General features: G+C 48.1%; 1 protein-coding gene across 1 annotated transcript in view; it reads right to left on the reverse strand.

Annotated features, from left to right (window-relative positions):
- COL22A1 (collagen type XXII alpha 1 chain) overlaps positions 1-15,492 on the reverse strand; it is a 226,482-nt gene that overhangs the window by 32,457 nt on the left and 178,533 nt on the right. Inside the window, exons 46-50 of the mRNA XM_035012273.1 lie at positions 14,107-14,160; positions 12,419-12,472; positions 8,457-8,510; positions 4,916-4,969; positions 271-324 (exon numbers count right to left, since the gene is read on the reverse strand). Coding sequence (XP_034868164.1) covers positions 271-324; positions 4,916-4,969; positions 8,457-8,510; positions 12,419-12,472; positions 14,107-14,160 — 270 coding nt within the window. The remainder of the gene's footprint in view (positions 1-270; positions 325-4,915; positions 4,970-8,456; positions 8,511-12,418; positions 12,473-14,106; positions 14,161-15,492) is intronic.

Below are 15,492 nucleotides of genomic sequence, written 5' to 3' on the forward strand. Positions count from 1 at the left end.
TGCAGAGGATGGGCAGAAGCCCTGGCATCCGGTTCTGATTCTGTCACCAGCCCATCGTGTGACTTTGGGCCCATCACTTCACCTCCCTGAGCCTCGGTTTTCTCAGCTGTATAATGGGACAGCAGTGTTCACCCTGCAGGGTGGTCAGGAGAAATAAATGAAGTAACTCTTACTATGCCTGAGTCATAGTAGCTCCTCAACACAGAGCGGTTGTTGCTGAGAAATTACTCATTTGGCCTGCACAATTGTGAGAAATTTAGAGCCCCTTACCGGCTCGCCAGGGGGACCTGGTTTTCCATCTCTGCCCTCTTTCCCTTCTTCTCCCTGCAAGAGAAATCAAATTAACCGTTATCTCTGGCCAAGGGTGCTGGGTGGAAAGATGGGGTTCTGCTGGGGGTGCACGCCTAGTGCATGGCCACAGCCGCCCTTAGGGGCTCCGGGGGCGTGTCCACAGACAGAACTGGTTTGACATCGTGGTTCCTTCCCAACACCACAACTCTGGCTTGGATCTCTGATCCGCAGAGCCTGGCACAGAGTGGAAAAGAAATGAATTGCAACAGCATCATTATCAGTGCTATTGATCTAAAGAAGCCCCGCACTGGACATTTCCCAAAGTCGAACTTAGGACAACGGTGCCTCATAGCTGGGCCTCCTGGATTGAACGTAGTGATGAGGAGGTTAGGACGCGGCCAACCTCCAACAGAGATGGTGAGGAGATGCAGGAGAGCACGGGGCACAGCCCCACGAACATACAGGGGCTCAGAGAATGACAGCAAGGATTCTGCATGGACACTTGGCCTTTCTCTCTGTGAAATCTAGCTGTGATCCCCCTCCCCGTAACCAACCTCCCGCTCTAAGGGAGGACGCCATAAGCCTTGTGTTAATCCAAGAGACCAGTATTCTTCAGGAGCCTCTGCAAGCGGGAAAATAATTCTGTACAATGACTATGACATCACACAGACTTGGGTTCCAATCCTGGGCCACCTGCACTGGGTGGGGTCTGGGGAAAGAAAGCCACAAGGCAGCAGGACAGAGGGGAAACTGAGTCAAACCAGGCTAGGTCTGAACCCTGCCTGCACTACTAGGCGTATGATCTTGGGCAAGTTGCTGGTATTCTCAGCTCCTCAGTTCCCTTCTCCTAAAAGGAGATGGCAGTCCTGCCCCGCGGCGTCGCCAGGCGGCTCAGAACCGATGCTCCAGCTTGCAAGGCTGAACAAACCCGGCATCGATAAATGGCCCCAGCAATGGGGTCCTCCCGCTGCTGCCGGCGTTCGTGAAACCGTGCATGACTCCTCACCAGTTCCCCCGACGGCAGCGGCTTGGCACTGCTGGGAAGCCACTGGGGACGGGAATCTAGGTTTACCGGCCCCCTGGGCTGCTGGCCGATGCTCAGTGGCACCCAGAACTCTTCACGAACGCTGCTCCTGGCACGGACGGCTTGACCACATACCCCTGCGGGGCTGCTGCCAAGGCCAGGCTATACTGATCCTCCTTTGCATTCGTTTTTTGCCCCAGAGAGGGCGAGAGAAAGGGGGTGGGGGTGGGGGCAGAGGGAGAGACAAATTGCAAGCCCGCTCTACACCCGGTGCAGAGCCTGATGCGGGGCTCAATCCCACGACCCTGGACCCTGAGATCATGACCTGAGCTGAAACCACGAGTCAGACGCTTAACCAACGGAGCCACCCAGGCGCCCTTGTACTAGTCCTCTTTTCAAATAAGAGTTTAACCCCGAAACCACTCCTCCCCAGGCATGCAGCCGCAGCCGTGCACGGAAGACAAAGCCGATGCCGCAGGAAGAGACACGGGCAGACCCGCGAGCTCTGGCTGGAGGCTGGCGGGAGACCCCAGGACTCCTGGCACAGACATGAGGTCGCCGGGAAAGGCGCGAGCACCACTAGGGGAAAAGCAAAGGTGGGCTGAGTGTGGCCTAGCGAATCGTGTGAGAAGGAAAGGTGGCTTTGCAAGAGAGAAGGGCCGCCCCTAGCTGACGGGCTGCTGACACCTTCAACATCTCAGGGCCTGTTTCTGCACCTTCAATAAACTGCAGGGACGCTCTCACCTCCTGCAGGCAGAGGAATATATAGGGTCTTTCTGGTACAGAGCGTGGCGCAGAGCTGGTGCTTAATAAATGGTGAGGTGTGTTGTTCCTCTTCACAAAACATCATGTGGGTGCTCAGTGAGTGTCAGCAGAAGGTTGCTCTGCATCCCTCACAGCCCCTACCAGACGTGGAAGCCACTTCTTAACGTTCAACACTTCTTATAGCCAGTTCCTGTACGTAAATACGACCATGTCTTTTATATGTTGCTCCTTCTACCTGAAAGGCCTTCTTCCTGCCCCTTCTCATCTTTCTCTGCCTAGACTACTTGACCTTGAACACTCTCCTTGAGTGTCACCTCCCCAGATACCCCTTCGGGTCTGGCTTGGGTATCCACCCCTGGGCTCCGTGGCCCCTGGGTCCCCCTCTATCATATAGCGCATCATGTGTTGTGTCAATGGTTTCTTCCTTTTCTCTTTGGCTTCTCCATGAGACTTCAGGCTGCGCGTGAGGGGGGATGAGGGCTGGGTCCTCCTGGTACCTCGCATGCTGGCCTGGTCAGTACTTGGCGCTGTGCTGGCCCACGGGCGTGGTGCGGGTGGACAGAGATGAACAGGCATGTGTGGTTGCTGTGACGGCATGGGGCTGAGGCTCCTGAAACACAGCTCAGTTCTACCTAAGCCACTGCAGAAGCTCAGGGTGCCTCCTGGAGAAAACCTTCAGCTGGGACCCCAGGATGAATGGCTGAGGGGGCCCGAGGCATGGGGTACATGCATTAACGTGCAGAAAGCTCTCTGCACGGAGCCCGCCAGGGGGTGAGCACCGTGCACAAGAAAGCGATGAGGATTCTTATTGTCCAGGCAGAGGGAGAGGAAGCGTTTCTGAGGCAGGAATGCTATGGAAGAAGCAAAGGAGTTCAGGGAGGCTGGGAGTGGGGGTGGGGCGAGAGACAGGAAAGCAGGGTCCATTCATGGGACACCAGGGAGGCACACACCCAGGCTTGGCTTAAGTTTGAGCCACAGGATGGGGTCTGCACAGTACACATAGTCACACCTAAGGGCAGGTCTCTCTTCTCCTGCACGCTAAGACTTTAGTGGTAAGGGGTTGGCACAAATCCAAACCAGGACGTTCTCTCCCTAGCTTCACTGTTGCTAGAATTAAATAAGTCAGTTCTTCCCAGCTGCCAGGACAGGCTAGGCTACTGGGGTGCCATTTAGACCAAAAGGGGTTTCACATCCCTGCACAGGTTACTCAACCTCGGGGTCTCGTGGCTGTAGGGACCGTCGATGGTGCCCAGGAAATGCCTCCTGGGTGGAGGGGGGCACTTATCAGCTACTCCAGGAGGGAGGGCTCTTGCAGAACAGTTCATTCATCGACCTGTTTCTTTAATTACTATTTGCCGAGTGTTCACTATGTGTGGGAAGCAGAAGCCTGGTCTTCTAGAACCCATGGCCTAGAGCATCGCCCCATGATTAGCAGGCACTCCTCTCTATTGTCCCCAGGTCTAGCAAACAGTAGGCTCCTAAAGACAGTTGGTTGAATGAGCGAATCAATTAATGCATAATGGAGGTGGTGGTCACTAATCAAACCATTACACAAATAAAGATGTGCTACAGCTCAGATGCGTACTCAGGAAGAAAGGAAAAGAAACTAGGAGAGCCTGCCCCAGCCTGGGGGGACAGAGAGAACTTTCCAGGGCTGATGCCTGAGATGGGATGGGAAGAATCAAAAGCATCAACTGGTGCAAGAGGTGAGGAAGGGCATTCTGTGTAGACAGAAATGCATGTGCAAAATTCTGTGGTCTGTAGAGGAGAGGATGCAGAGCATTTTCTAGGGACCAAAAGGAAACCAGTTTGGCCGCAATAAAGCCCATCATCATGCAGGGCAGGGGTGGGAGACTGTGGCCAGTAGAGGCCCTAGCAGTCGGCCCAGGCCAGTCCACGAGCCCCACAGGGATTCATTCTCCACAGAGAAGGTAGCACATGGCCTCCCTGGACCAGCCTTATTACTACCACCCTGAAGAGCTCCAACCCACTGGGAAGTATAGTGAATGTAAAAGTCCAGAACAGTATTTGTAGAAAGTAATCTGGAGGTATGTATCAAGAACCTCAGATATTATCGTACCTGACGAGTCAACCCCACCTTTGTGGACCATCGAATAGAAAACGGAAAAGGGCCATGCATGCGAACGAGCTTATTATAGTTTTCTCCAATAACTGTACAATTTCTGAGGCCACAGAGGAATGATCATATATATTATGGTATATTTATTGGGTAGAGCCTATGTAAAATTTAATGAGCACATGAACATTTAACACCAGTGTGGGAAACAAACTGTTTCTATTCTCACAGATAGTGAATTTTCACAGCTGTGCACGCCTATGTGTGCGTGTGCTGTCTCAACTCTGTACATACATGCGTGTGTGTGTGGACAGAGGCAAACGCCATCTACACAAGTCAACAACAGCACCTACTGCATGAAAGAATGAGGTTAAGACTGACCCCCACCAGGGGCGCCTGGGTGGCTCAGTTGGTTAAGCTACTGCCTTCAGCTCAGGTCATGATCCTGGAGTCCCGGATAGAGTCCCACATCGGGCTCCCTGCTCGGTGGGGAGTCTGCTTCTCCCTCTGATCCTCCCCCTCTCATGCTCTCTGTCTCCCATTCTCTCTCTCAGATAAATAAATAAAATCTTAAAAAAAAAAAAAAGACTGACCCCCACCAAAAACATACCTGGCTTTGGTTAGTGATTATCCTTCTCATTTTCTGGAGCCCTGGAAACTCCCCTAGGGACCATGCCTTGCTTTAACAGTTGTGGAATCTATTTTTGTTTGCTCATTTTTGTAGTGGAGAAACCAGTTTTTTTTTAAATGCCACTTACTGGGATTCCGGGTAATCCAGATGGACCTTGGGGGCCAGGAGGACCTTCTTTCCCCTAAAAGATCCAAGACATAAAAACACCATTAAATCTTAGATCGGCTTTTCTGGAAGTACATGATCTCACATAGAATTGCCTTCACGGACTGGAAGGGGTCTTTGGCGAGAAGCAATGGGTGCTTCTGTCTCTTGGCTTCCCAGGCACTGCCTCTCCCCAACCCCCCCCCCCCCCCCCCCCCCCCCCCCCCCCCGCCCCGGCACCACCACCACAGGCAGGTGGTGCCCCAGGCAGAGCACAATCACGCAGGTGGGTGCGCAGACAGGGTCTCATTTTGGCTATATGACATAGACTCGGGGGGAATTAAAGATGGAGAAGTCTGGGGGGAAGAAGATATTCAGGTCCTGGGGTCCACAAGACCTGGGGCCAGCTCTGCACTCTGTCCCTACACTGCCTGAAATTCCGGTCCTCACCACGCGGCCCAAGACCAGAGCATCTGGGGCTGCTGCGCACAGAGGACCCAAGGCGAGTGAAAGGCTGACCAGGGCCTGAACAGATGGTCTATTATTACCATCCTCTTGTCTGGAGGGTCCCAAACGTTCTACCACCAGTAGCTCGCTTTTACTATCTCCTTCCCCCCATGAAACAGAGCTTGTGTTTTGAAAGACTGTATTTGCCAAACCATATTAATTCATACTTCATTTTCCGTTTTATGCACCAAAGATACACATCACTGCCAACCACAGCTTTACATCAGGTGACGTCATCAGTGCCTTCACGCCTATCTGGATGAGCATTCTGACGTCATCTGTGTCTCTACCATGTTTAGAAGCCCCTATAACTTTGTAATCTCTCCCATCACTGTTCCTTCTGTGATAAAATGCTGATGTCAGGTTTTACATTCTCATCCACACAGAGTGAGGTATTCTTAAGGGTTGTGATGTTAGCTTCTTGCAAGAAAAGCGAAAGGCAAAACGACTTTGATATTTAATTCAGATTTATGCAGATTTTATATATTGTCTTGTAAAAAGCGTCCCATCAGGGGACCCAAAGCACATTTCCTTTATGAAGTGCTACTTAAACTTATAAAAACTCCACAATTGAGTCTTATTTCCCCACCTGAAGAAAATGGAAGATATTAGTAACACGTCATTAAGGGATGAGAACTTTTTCATGACCCCTGGGAATTGAGGAAGATTAGACCGTGTTTGAGGTTTACTACTATTTGGTTATGCAGTCATGTTTGAAGGGTTACTCTTAATTTTAAAAACTGGAATGCTCAGGTGATGCATTTGCACTTACAACAATTTGGCATACCCTGCATCTCTGTAACATGATGAGCCATGATATCTGAGGTCGCCCAGCCATCATGCCACTTAGACCAACACAAAATAGCAACAGTAAAGCAAAAATATTCACCGCCTCCCATATCACAAAACCTACAAACACGTAACTGAGTGGATATTTTTGGGTCAACTTGGAACAAATAGTCATCTTTACGGATTTTTAAATATTGATAATAGAGCTCCCTGGATTCCTTCCTGAATGTCTATTGTTCCATAGACCCTAGGGATGGAGCCACTATTGGTCAGCAAAATGCAGCCCTCTGCTATTTTTGCAAAAAAAAAACTTTATCAGAAGCCTTTTGTTGACCTATTGACTGTGGCTGACTTCACCTTACCAGAGCAGGGCTGAATTTTTCCAAGACAGACCACATGGCCCATGAGACTAACATATCTACTGTTTAGGGATTTTTTTGCTTCCATCTGATGAGCTGAAGATGCACAAGGAGTCAGCATGCTCGTTCCTAAACCTGTTTGCATTGTACAAGTTGTGGTTTGCTACGGAAATTACACAATTTAATTATTCGTTAGGTAACCCCATTAAATTTAGGTGGAAAAAGAAAAAGAACAATTTTTAAGTGAAGACTTCAAAAATATTTTATAAAGATGACTCACTATCCAGATCGCTGTAATAGGATAGCTATGAAAGTTTAGGAAAAAAAATATCCTAACAATCCAGGATCCAGGATTCTACATTCAAATTGCTCCACAGGTGTTTTTACATTCTCAAACCACATAGTAAATGAGTAGATGTTCCTTTTACAAGGATAATGACCAGAGACTCCATGCTGAGGACCCAAAATCAAGTAAGGTCTTCATTTTATGTCAAAAAGATTGGCAAATGGTTTGTATGTTTCAATTCAAAATATAATGGTAATGTTTTCAGTTTTTATGTATCTTTTTTTTTTTACTACGTCCCACTTAGCGTTCCTTATTTCTTTTTTTAACTACCAACACTCATTAGTTATGCTAAGAAAATCTGGAGTATATTCTGGTTTGATGTATACAGTGGAATAGCAGGACCCCAGACAGCTCCAAGCACAGCCATCGCTTGCCTCAGGGTCCCCCACGACAGAATCAACGTCTCATTCAATACAGTTTAATTCTCAAGTACCTGATGATTCCTATCTGGGTCCCGCAACTGATTCTCCTCGAGCACACAGTCCATTTGTTTTTACTTTTTTTTTTTTTTAAAGATTTATTTATTTATTTATTTGAGAGAGAGAATGAGAATGAGAGAGAGCACATGAGAGGGGGGAGGGTCAGAGGGAGAAGCAGACTCCCCGCTGAGCAGGGAGCCTGATGCGGGACTGGATCCCGGGACTCCAGGATCACGACCTGAGCCGAAGGCAGTCGCTTAACCAACTGAGCCACCCAGGCGCCCCCAGTCCATTTGTTTTTATTGGGGAGATCTTTTGCCATCTGAGAATCGGTAAAAAGCAGGTGGGCCGCTTGGATAGGACTGGCCAGATGAGGAAGGTAAGACAGTCCACGTGGCTGGTAGTTTTCAAATCCAACACCCCTGCAGCCCCACCCCAACCACCCCAAACAGCCGGTCAGTGAGGAACGGCAAGAACATGGAGTTGGCGGTTTCCCAATTGACTTCACTCCCAGCTTGGATACTGATTTCTCGTGTGGCTTTGGACGAGTGAACGAGTCCCACTGGGCTTTGTCCTCCTCGTCCCGGGATGGGGAGGGAAGCTGGCCTAACTGATCCCTCAAGTGTTCTTGGCACTAGAGTCCAGACATCCCAGGGCAGGGCTGACCTGCTTGCCAGCTTGTGGTGTGACTCCCCTTTCTTACTTCCCTCCCCTCTGTGGAACGCTTGGGTAACAGGGGCTACTCCGCCCAACGTGCCTCTTGACGCACGCAGTAGCCTCAGCAGGGGTCAGCTCCAGCTTCTCTACTCTCCCGGGCCTGTGAGGAGAGAACCTGACACAGGGCCTGTGGGAGCTGGCTGTAAACCAAATTCTGGAATCACGGATTGCCACATCGTTCAACCAAACCTTTATCTTTGAGGCAAGAACCCGGGGCTCCAACAGAAAGCGCCCCCCTCCTGCGGTTTCCTTGCAAGACCGTTTGTGAATACTTGGGATGAGTGAGCCAAGGAGGTAGGGAGGGCCAGGGCAGGGATGGCAAACACCTGGGTGCTGGGGACGCCCAAACACAGACTCAAGGCAGATCCAGTCCACCGAGGAACTTACCGGCGGCCCTTGGATTCCTGGAGGGCCAGCAGCTCCAGCAATTCCGTCTGCTCCCTACGGATGACAGAGCAGGAAGTTAGTTTGCTGTACATTGCACCAGGATCACTAGTGCCTCTTTGTGCACGAAGCACATGGTGCACAAAGGTGCATCCTGAGCCCCTCCCTGGTGGCTGGAACCATAAGTACTCCGGACGTGCTTCTGCCTTCCCCAGCAGGTGGGGCAGGACTCTGGGAAGACAAAGATGTTGGGAGCGCAGAAGCCACATTGCACAAAGGACCAGAGCATCCACAGTCATCCCTAAGACAACGGTAAACGGTCTCACTTCAGAGTGGACGTTTTAGCTAATATCAGGGAACATTTCAGGACAGAGGCAAAAATGAACAACTGGATTTATGTTCCAGGTCATCAAGGAAGGCATTTGGTTGTGTCAACCCAGGGATGAGAAATGCATGGACAGATCCATGAACAAGGAGCTCTACACAGGTGAGTAAGTGCAGCAGAGTGAGCCCAGATCTGCCTCTGCTGTGGGCTCTCTCCCATGCTGTACCCCCCACCCCCTGTAATCCAACCCCCCGGGGCTCAGATTTTACAGCCTGCCCTCATCCTCATCCCAGCTCAGTGAAAAATTACCTGCCTCCCAAATCCAAAACCCAAGTCCCTGCCCCTTCTAACGTCTTTATGCTCCTCCTAGCCTTGTCGCCTTCTGACACCCTAGTGTTTGTTGACTATTTGCTTTACTGGGAGCTAAAACAGTGCCCTGGAGATAGCGGGTGCTCACTATTTCTTGAATAAATGAATAAATGAAAAGCTGGGCTGGCTGGCAGATGGGGCAGAGATTCTTTAGACTAACGAATACACTGCTTCTTTCTAGCTTTGGTCAAGTGGTACTTCAGTGTCCTTGTTGGTAAAAGGCTGGAAGTGATATGATTGCCCAGGCTGTAAGGAGGGTAAGGAGGCATTGCCTACAGCGTGCTTAGCACAGAACAGAGGGTGTTGGTTGGGGTGCACCCTCCCAGAGCCAGAGTTCCTGGGTCCATGTCCTGGTCCTCCACATTATTTTACTCCTCTGTATCTCTCAGTTCCTTTGTGCACTGGAGAGAAAGAGAGGACCTATTTCACTTGAGTTGTTGAGAGAACTGAGTAAGTTCCTACCTAGAGTTAGCCAGCCCTGGCACTCACTAAGGGCTCTCCCTGAAGGGTTCTTCGTTATCACAAGCACTGATAACAGCAGTGTGTCTACTGGCCAGTCCATGACTGGGAACACTGCAGATACGAACTAAGTGTGGGAGGACAAATAAGCAAGGTCTTGCAGTACCTTTCCAGCAGTCTTTAGGTTTTTTACATACACTTATCAAGTGCCTGTGTCGTACCAAGCGCTGGCCAATTGTTAGGGTTACAGATATGGCTACATCATGGGCCTCAAGGAAAATTGATACAGCTATGGAAGATAGGTCTTGTTGGCCATGTAAGGTAAATCCCCAGGGATAAGATGCAGTCAGATTCGCCTCCACCTCTTTCACTAGGTGAGGAGCCAGTAAATGTTCATGAAATAAAGGGATGTTGATAATACCTGCATACATAGCCCAAGATTCATGCCGCTGCTGGGAACCTCCACATCTAGTTCAAACCTAGCAGAACAATGGCGTTTCTACTGGATTCTTCTATATAATTTTGCCAAAACCCCACAGCACCCTATACCCTGGAACCTAGCTATGTTGGAATTAAATTCCATACAGCAGGTTGGGAACAGGGTAAGGGCTTGCTCCGAAAGAAGGAGGCCAACTGAGCACCAGGAAATCAACTTTGAAGTAAAAATAATAAAGGAGCCTTATCTGCTTGGTATCTATATCCCTGGTTACAGCGTCCGACATGGAAGCACGTGAAGAAACAACGCATAAACGACCAGGAGGGTTTCCTGCTCTCGAGTTGCTTCTGCATGACTGGCCACTGAACCCGAATGGACGGGTGACTGGCATCCACTCCCAATGACAAAGAACAGTACAGAGCATGGCACAAAGCAGAAGCTCAGTAAACATCAACTGAATGAACTGAACACATTGATCAGATGGAGATGGAGAAGCTGCCCTATGATTATGACTGTTTCTGAATCCCAGATTCATCATCTAGCATGAGAACCATAAGCCAGGAGCCATTTCCTACAGCTGTCATAGAGTCCAAGGAGCAATTTCCAAGGAGAGGAGAACATGGTTTCATTTGCACAGGAGATGTGTTATAGGCTTTGGAGCGACCAGGGTGGGGTGGGGATGGGCTTTTACTCCACCTTCACTTCAGGAGCCCCTCGGCTATTAGGTTGCATGGAGAAGCTAAAGTCGTTGTGATATGAAAACTGTAATATGAAAGTATTTCCTTCTCAAATGTCCCTCCTCAATTCGCACTAACCATTATCTGTAACATTGCCATCTTGATCAGTTTCTCTTGTGCCTGAGCGTCAGATGCCACAAAATCCAGGAACACAAGCAAATACGATACAAAGGGATTTCCCCCATGAAATTATTTCTTTAAAGAAAACGCAGAATTTCATGAACCTAAATGGCAACAGACTGACCCATCCCCTGGCAAGGCAGCTCGCAATCTCGCTCACGGCAGAGACGCAACAGTGAGGCATGAAGTCTTGAGAAACTGAAAAGGATACTAACTACAAAGGTGCCGGTGGGGGGGGGGGGGAAGGTGGGACGTGAGCTGAGGATCCAAGATTTGAGGTGAGCTCTCCAGTAAACTGGGAAAGCTTTCATACTTTTGTAGTTAATGTACTTTTTATGAGTTTGCTGTAAAAGTCAGTTTTGAAGTAAAAGATGCAGTTTCATGCTCCTGTACAATTTTATTGAAAAAAAAATACATTTAAAACGACCTAATTTATTCTAAGAATTAACATACTTACAATTAGAAGTCATTTAGGGTTGTTAAAAAGAAGACAAGGCAAGATTAATGGCACACATTTTTAACTTCATGATCCTAACCCAGCCTCTGCTTCTTTATTGATTATGTTAGGTTGGTCCCGATTTGCAGTGGGTTCCCTTCGGTTGTCCTTTAGCCATTACCAGTAATCCCTCATTCTGCAAGGTCTGGGGGTGGCCAGGGCTCCTGGAGAACACATGGGAAGTCGCAGGGGACTGGTCCTGGGCTTGGTGAGGATGCTCATTCGCGCTGCCCGTTACCGTGGTTACCCTGGCTGGATACGTGAGCATCAACTACGGTGGACTCTGAGCACAGGAGCAACAAGACTAATCTGTGGGCAGTTTAGACCAAAGGGAGACGGATTTGCTAAGAAGTGCATCAGTTGGGGTCAGAGATACAGTTACTACCAGAGCAAGGAAGAACATTTGCTCAGGGGGCCCAATGGGGGCAAATGGGATGATAGTCACAGTATCTACAGTATATTGATGACAAGTGCCTTAGAACGATAATGAATGAATGGTTCAAGATGGTAACAATGATAATAATATTTTTTAGTGATTTATTATTGTCATTAATTGTAGTAAATCCAGGAAAGTCTGTGCTTATGGAGACACTCTGTGATTCCCAGAGCCTCTTGCCATGGGACAGGATCCTATGGAAGAGGGGAAGCTGCTTCTCCATTTCTCACAAAAGATCCTAACCTTGCAATTATCTCAGGTTTCCCACCACCCCAGATAGATGGAAATTAATAATACATCAAGCCTGCCCATCCATGCCAATGCCGCCCTGGTCCCAAAAGCATTCTAATTGCACTGCCCAGCAGCTCCACCTATTCAAGTCACTCCGTCCTTGACCCCACTGGGTCCCTTGGAGTCAAGTACCCATCCTTGACCCCTTGTCCCTCTGGGACCTGCACCTTCTGTTCAGCCCTGGACACCTTTCAGGTGTCAGCCTGGTCCTTAAAGTAAGAGGCAGGTCCAATGAGTATGGAAATGTGTGCAAATGTCAAAGCCAAAAGAGGAGGGGGTTCAAAATCATCACTTACCCGTGGCCCAGGGTTCCCTGGGGGCCCCATGAAACCAGGAACTCCAGGATGACCCTAGGAAAACACAAGAGGCAATTCTTCAAAATGACTCATAAGAAGTTTTTCACTTTGGTGACTACCGAATTTCAGATAACAATCCAGAATCTGACTTCTAACCCCAGTAACAATTTTGGATAAAGGCACTGGCAACAAAAACACTTTCTTTTTTTGTATATATTGCTGGTGTTTCCATAGGTTGAGAAAGTATCTAACAATATTTACAAAAACAAATCTCTCCTGAAAGTGGATTTGCTTCAACATAAAGTGAAGGAAGACGGTGTGGGGAAGGGGTTGAGGACACAGACGAAAATGGAAGTGGCCATAATGGCTGCAAGATCCCTGTGGCTAGGTGATAGGTATGGGGGAGGGTCTTTTTATTATGCTTTCTAATTTTTGTGTATGCTTGAAACATCCCATAATAAAAATCTGGAAGCAAATAAATGCATATGCACACACAACATACGCTCACAATGGAAACTGTTGGGGTTACCGAATCATGGCATCCTTACTATAACAGTTGCAGTTACTTTAAGAAAGAGAGTCATGTCTCCATGTAGAGCAGAGTCTATGTGTATTACAGCAGGAGCTAAACAGCCAGAGGGGATTGCATTTAATGTTTAGTCTTTGTAGGACAATGTTTTATAAAAGCAGACACACCACCGTGGAAAATTTCCCTGCCCTCCACCTCTATCTCCTGCTACTGGGAAACACAAGCTGTAACAGTCAGAATAGAGCATACTAATTCTGAAAATTCGCTGTTGCAACAATAACCCAAACACATTTTGTTTTTCCAAATACAGAGGGAATTTTAGCTGAGCATGTCGTTCTGACCTTGAGCATAGCTCTGAACTCACTGCTTCTGGAGTGCTTGCTCACCTGCTTCACCCTCATGGAGCAGAAAGCCCCTTGAGGTCAGGGATTTGCCCATTACTCCCTCTGTATCTCAGAGCCTGGTGCCATGCCTGGCATGCAGCTGGTTACAAGGAGGACCGATGGGGAGATGCACAGAGGAGTGATGAGCAGAGGGCAGGTGGGAGGGAGGAAAGGGAAAGGGAAGAGAGACAGCTGCCAAGCAGGAGCCAGTTTAAATGGCAGAAAGGCTGTTGGAGGCTGGGGGGCTGGACTGCAGAATCAGCTGGTAACACTAGATAAACGATGATGGGGATGCCGTGTTCAAACCCAGAGACAGAGGAGTATGTTGCGTGGGCGCTATCTTAAAATGCATTTGGAGAAGTGGTCCAACAGGGCTGGCTGGGCACTGAGCACAGAAGGGGCATCTGTGTAACATTTCAACTAGCACCGTGAGTTCTGTGATAGGTACTTGAGGAGTAATAGGAGGGAGGAAAGAAGGGGGCATTGTGTAATGGACGACAACCATTTTAGTGAACTAGAGCTCTAAGTGTAAGAGAGTCCAGAAAAAACAAAACAAAAGGAAATCAGAAAAGGCAGTCTGCTCAGATAATTGGGGAAGGAGAATGTGACAATGAACCACAGGAATCAAGATGGAAACCATGAAAATGTGGTTAAAAAAAAAAAAATCCTACTGCAAGCAAAGAAGATCCAAGTGGTGATGTCAGAAATGGCAGAATGAAATTCATCTAGGAGAAATAGTGATGTCTCTTCAGGTTCATTATAAAGTAAGTTCTTACCTGATCACCTTTCTGTCCAATTTCACCATCTGCACCACGTTCCCCTTTACTTCCCTTAGGAGAAAAAAGAAAGAAGCTTACTGGAAATTTTGCTAGAACTACATTGCAGAAGAAAAAAAGTTTGCATGCATTCATCTACCTATGTATTCATTTATTCATCCATTTACTCTTTCTTCATCCAACTCTTACCAAGTCTGAGCTGCAGGCCAGGCATGGTGTCCGCAGAGAGAAGCAAGGGAGTCTGGTTGAGGAACTGCTGATGGAATGGCTTAACTGGGTTGTGGGGTGCTGATGGGGGTCAGTGGAAAATGGAACTGGGGAGGCAGGCAGTACCTACCTCACTGAGAGCCCTGGATGTTTACCCCCTTAAACCTGGATTGAGCTGCAGACACTGGGAACCATGAGAAGGATATATCACTACTCTTGGTTGCAGAAGGGCTCCTTGACTGTTGTACAGGGTGGGCTGGAAGGCCCAGGATGAAGAGAGGAGGGGCAATCAGGAGGAAACTGGGATGTTTGGGTGTGGGAGGGAAAGGAGCCGAGTCAGCATAATGTCTGGTGTGAGGTGGGAAGAGGGAGAAGCTGAGACAGTGGATGGGACAGCACTGCCCAAGAGGCTGAGGAAGAAGACTCCATCCATACATATGTATGCTCCTTGCTCCCTCCCTTACTAGCTGTGTGACCTTGAGTGGGTCACTTAAACTGTGAGTTATAGGATTTCTTGTTTATCTATAAAATAGAGAAAATTATGATTGCCTATCTCATGAAGTGTTGGGAGAATAAAATCGACACAGCACAGAGAACAGAACATAGCAAGAGCTCAATAAACATTAGTTATAATTATTTTTGTAAATTATTTTGTATTTGAACCCTGGCTTTGTCATTACTAACCCTGTCACTGGGCAACCTGCTTCAACTCTGTCTCTTTCTTTTATTTTTTTAAATTTTATTATGTTACGTTAGTCACCATACAATACATCATTAGTTTTTGATGTAGCGATCCCCAATTCATTGTTTTTGTATATAACACCCAGTGCTCCATGCAGTATGTGCCCTCTTTAATACCCTGTCTCCATCTTTTAAAATGAGAATGATAAAAACAGAACCTTTGTCATGGGATTGTTGTGAGCATTAAATGACCTAAAATCTACAAAGTGCTTAAGCTAGTAATGAATTCATTGTTAGCTATCATCCTTCTCATCATTGTAATCACCACCATCATCATCACTGTTACCATCACCATCATCATCCTCACCATCATCATCCTCAACATCATCATCACCACCATCATCCTCACCATCATCATCACCATCATCCTCACCATCATCATCACCATCACCATCATCACCATTGTCATCCTCACTATCAGCATCCTCACCATCATCA

Source organism: Mirounga leonina, unplaced genomic scaffold, assembly GCF_011800145.1.
Source record: "Mirounga leonina isolate KUSES-001 unplaced genomic scaffold, KU_Mleo_1.0 Mir_165, whole genome shotgun sequence".
NCBI lineage: Eukaryota > Metazoa > Chordata > Mammalia > Carnivora > Phocidae > Mirounga > Mirounga leonina.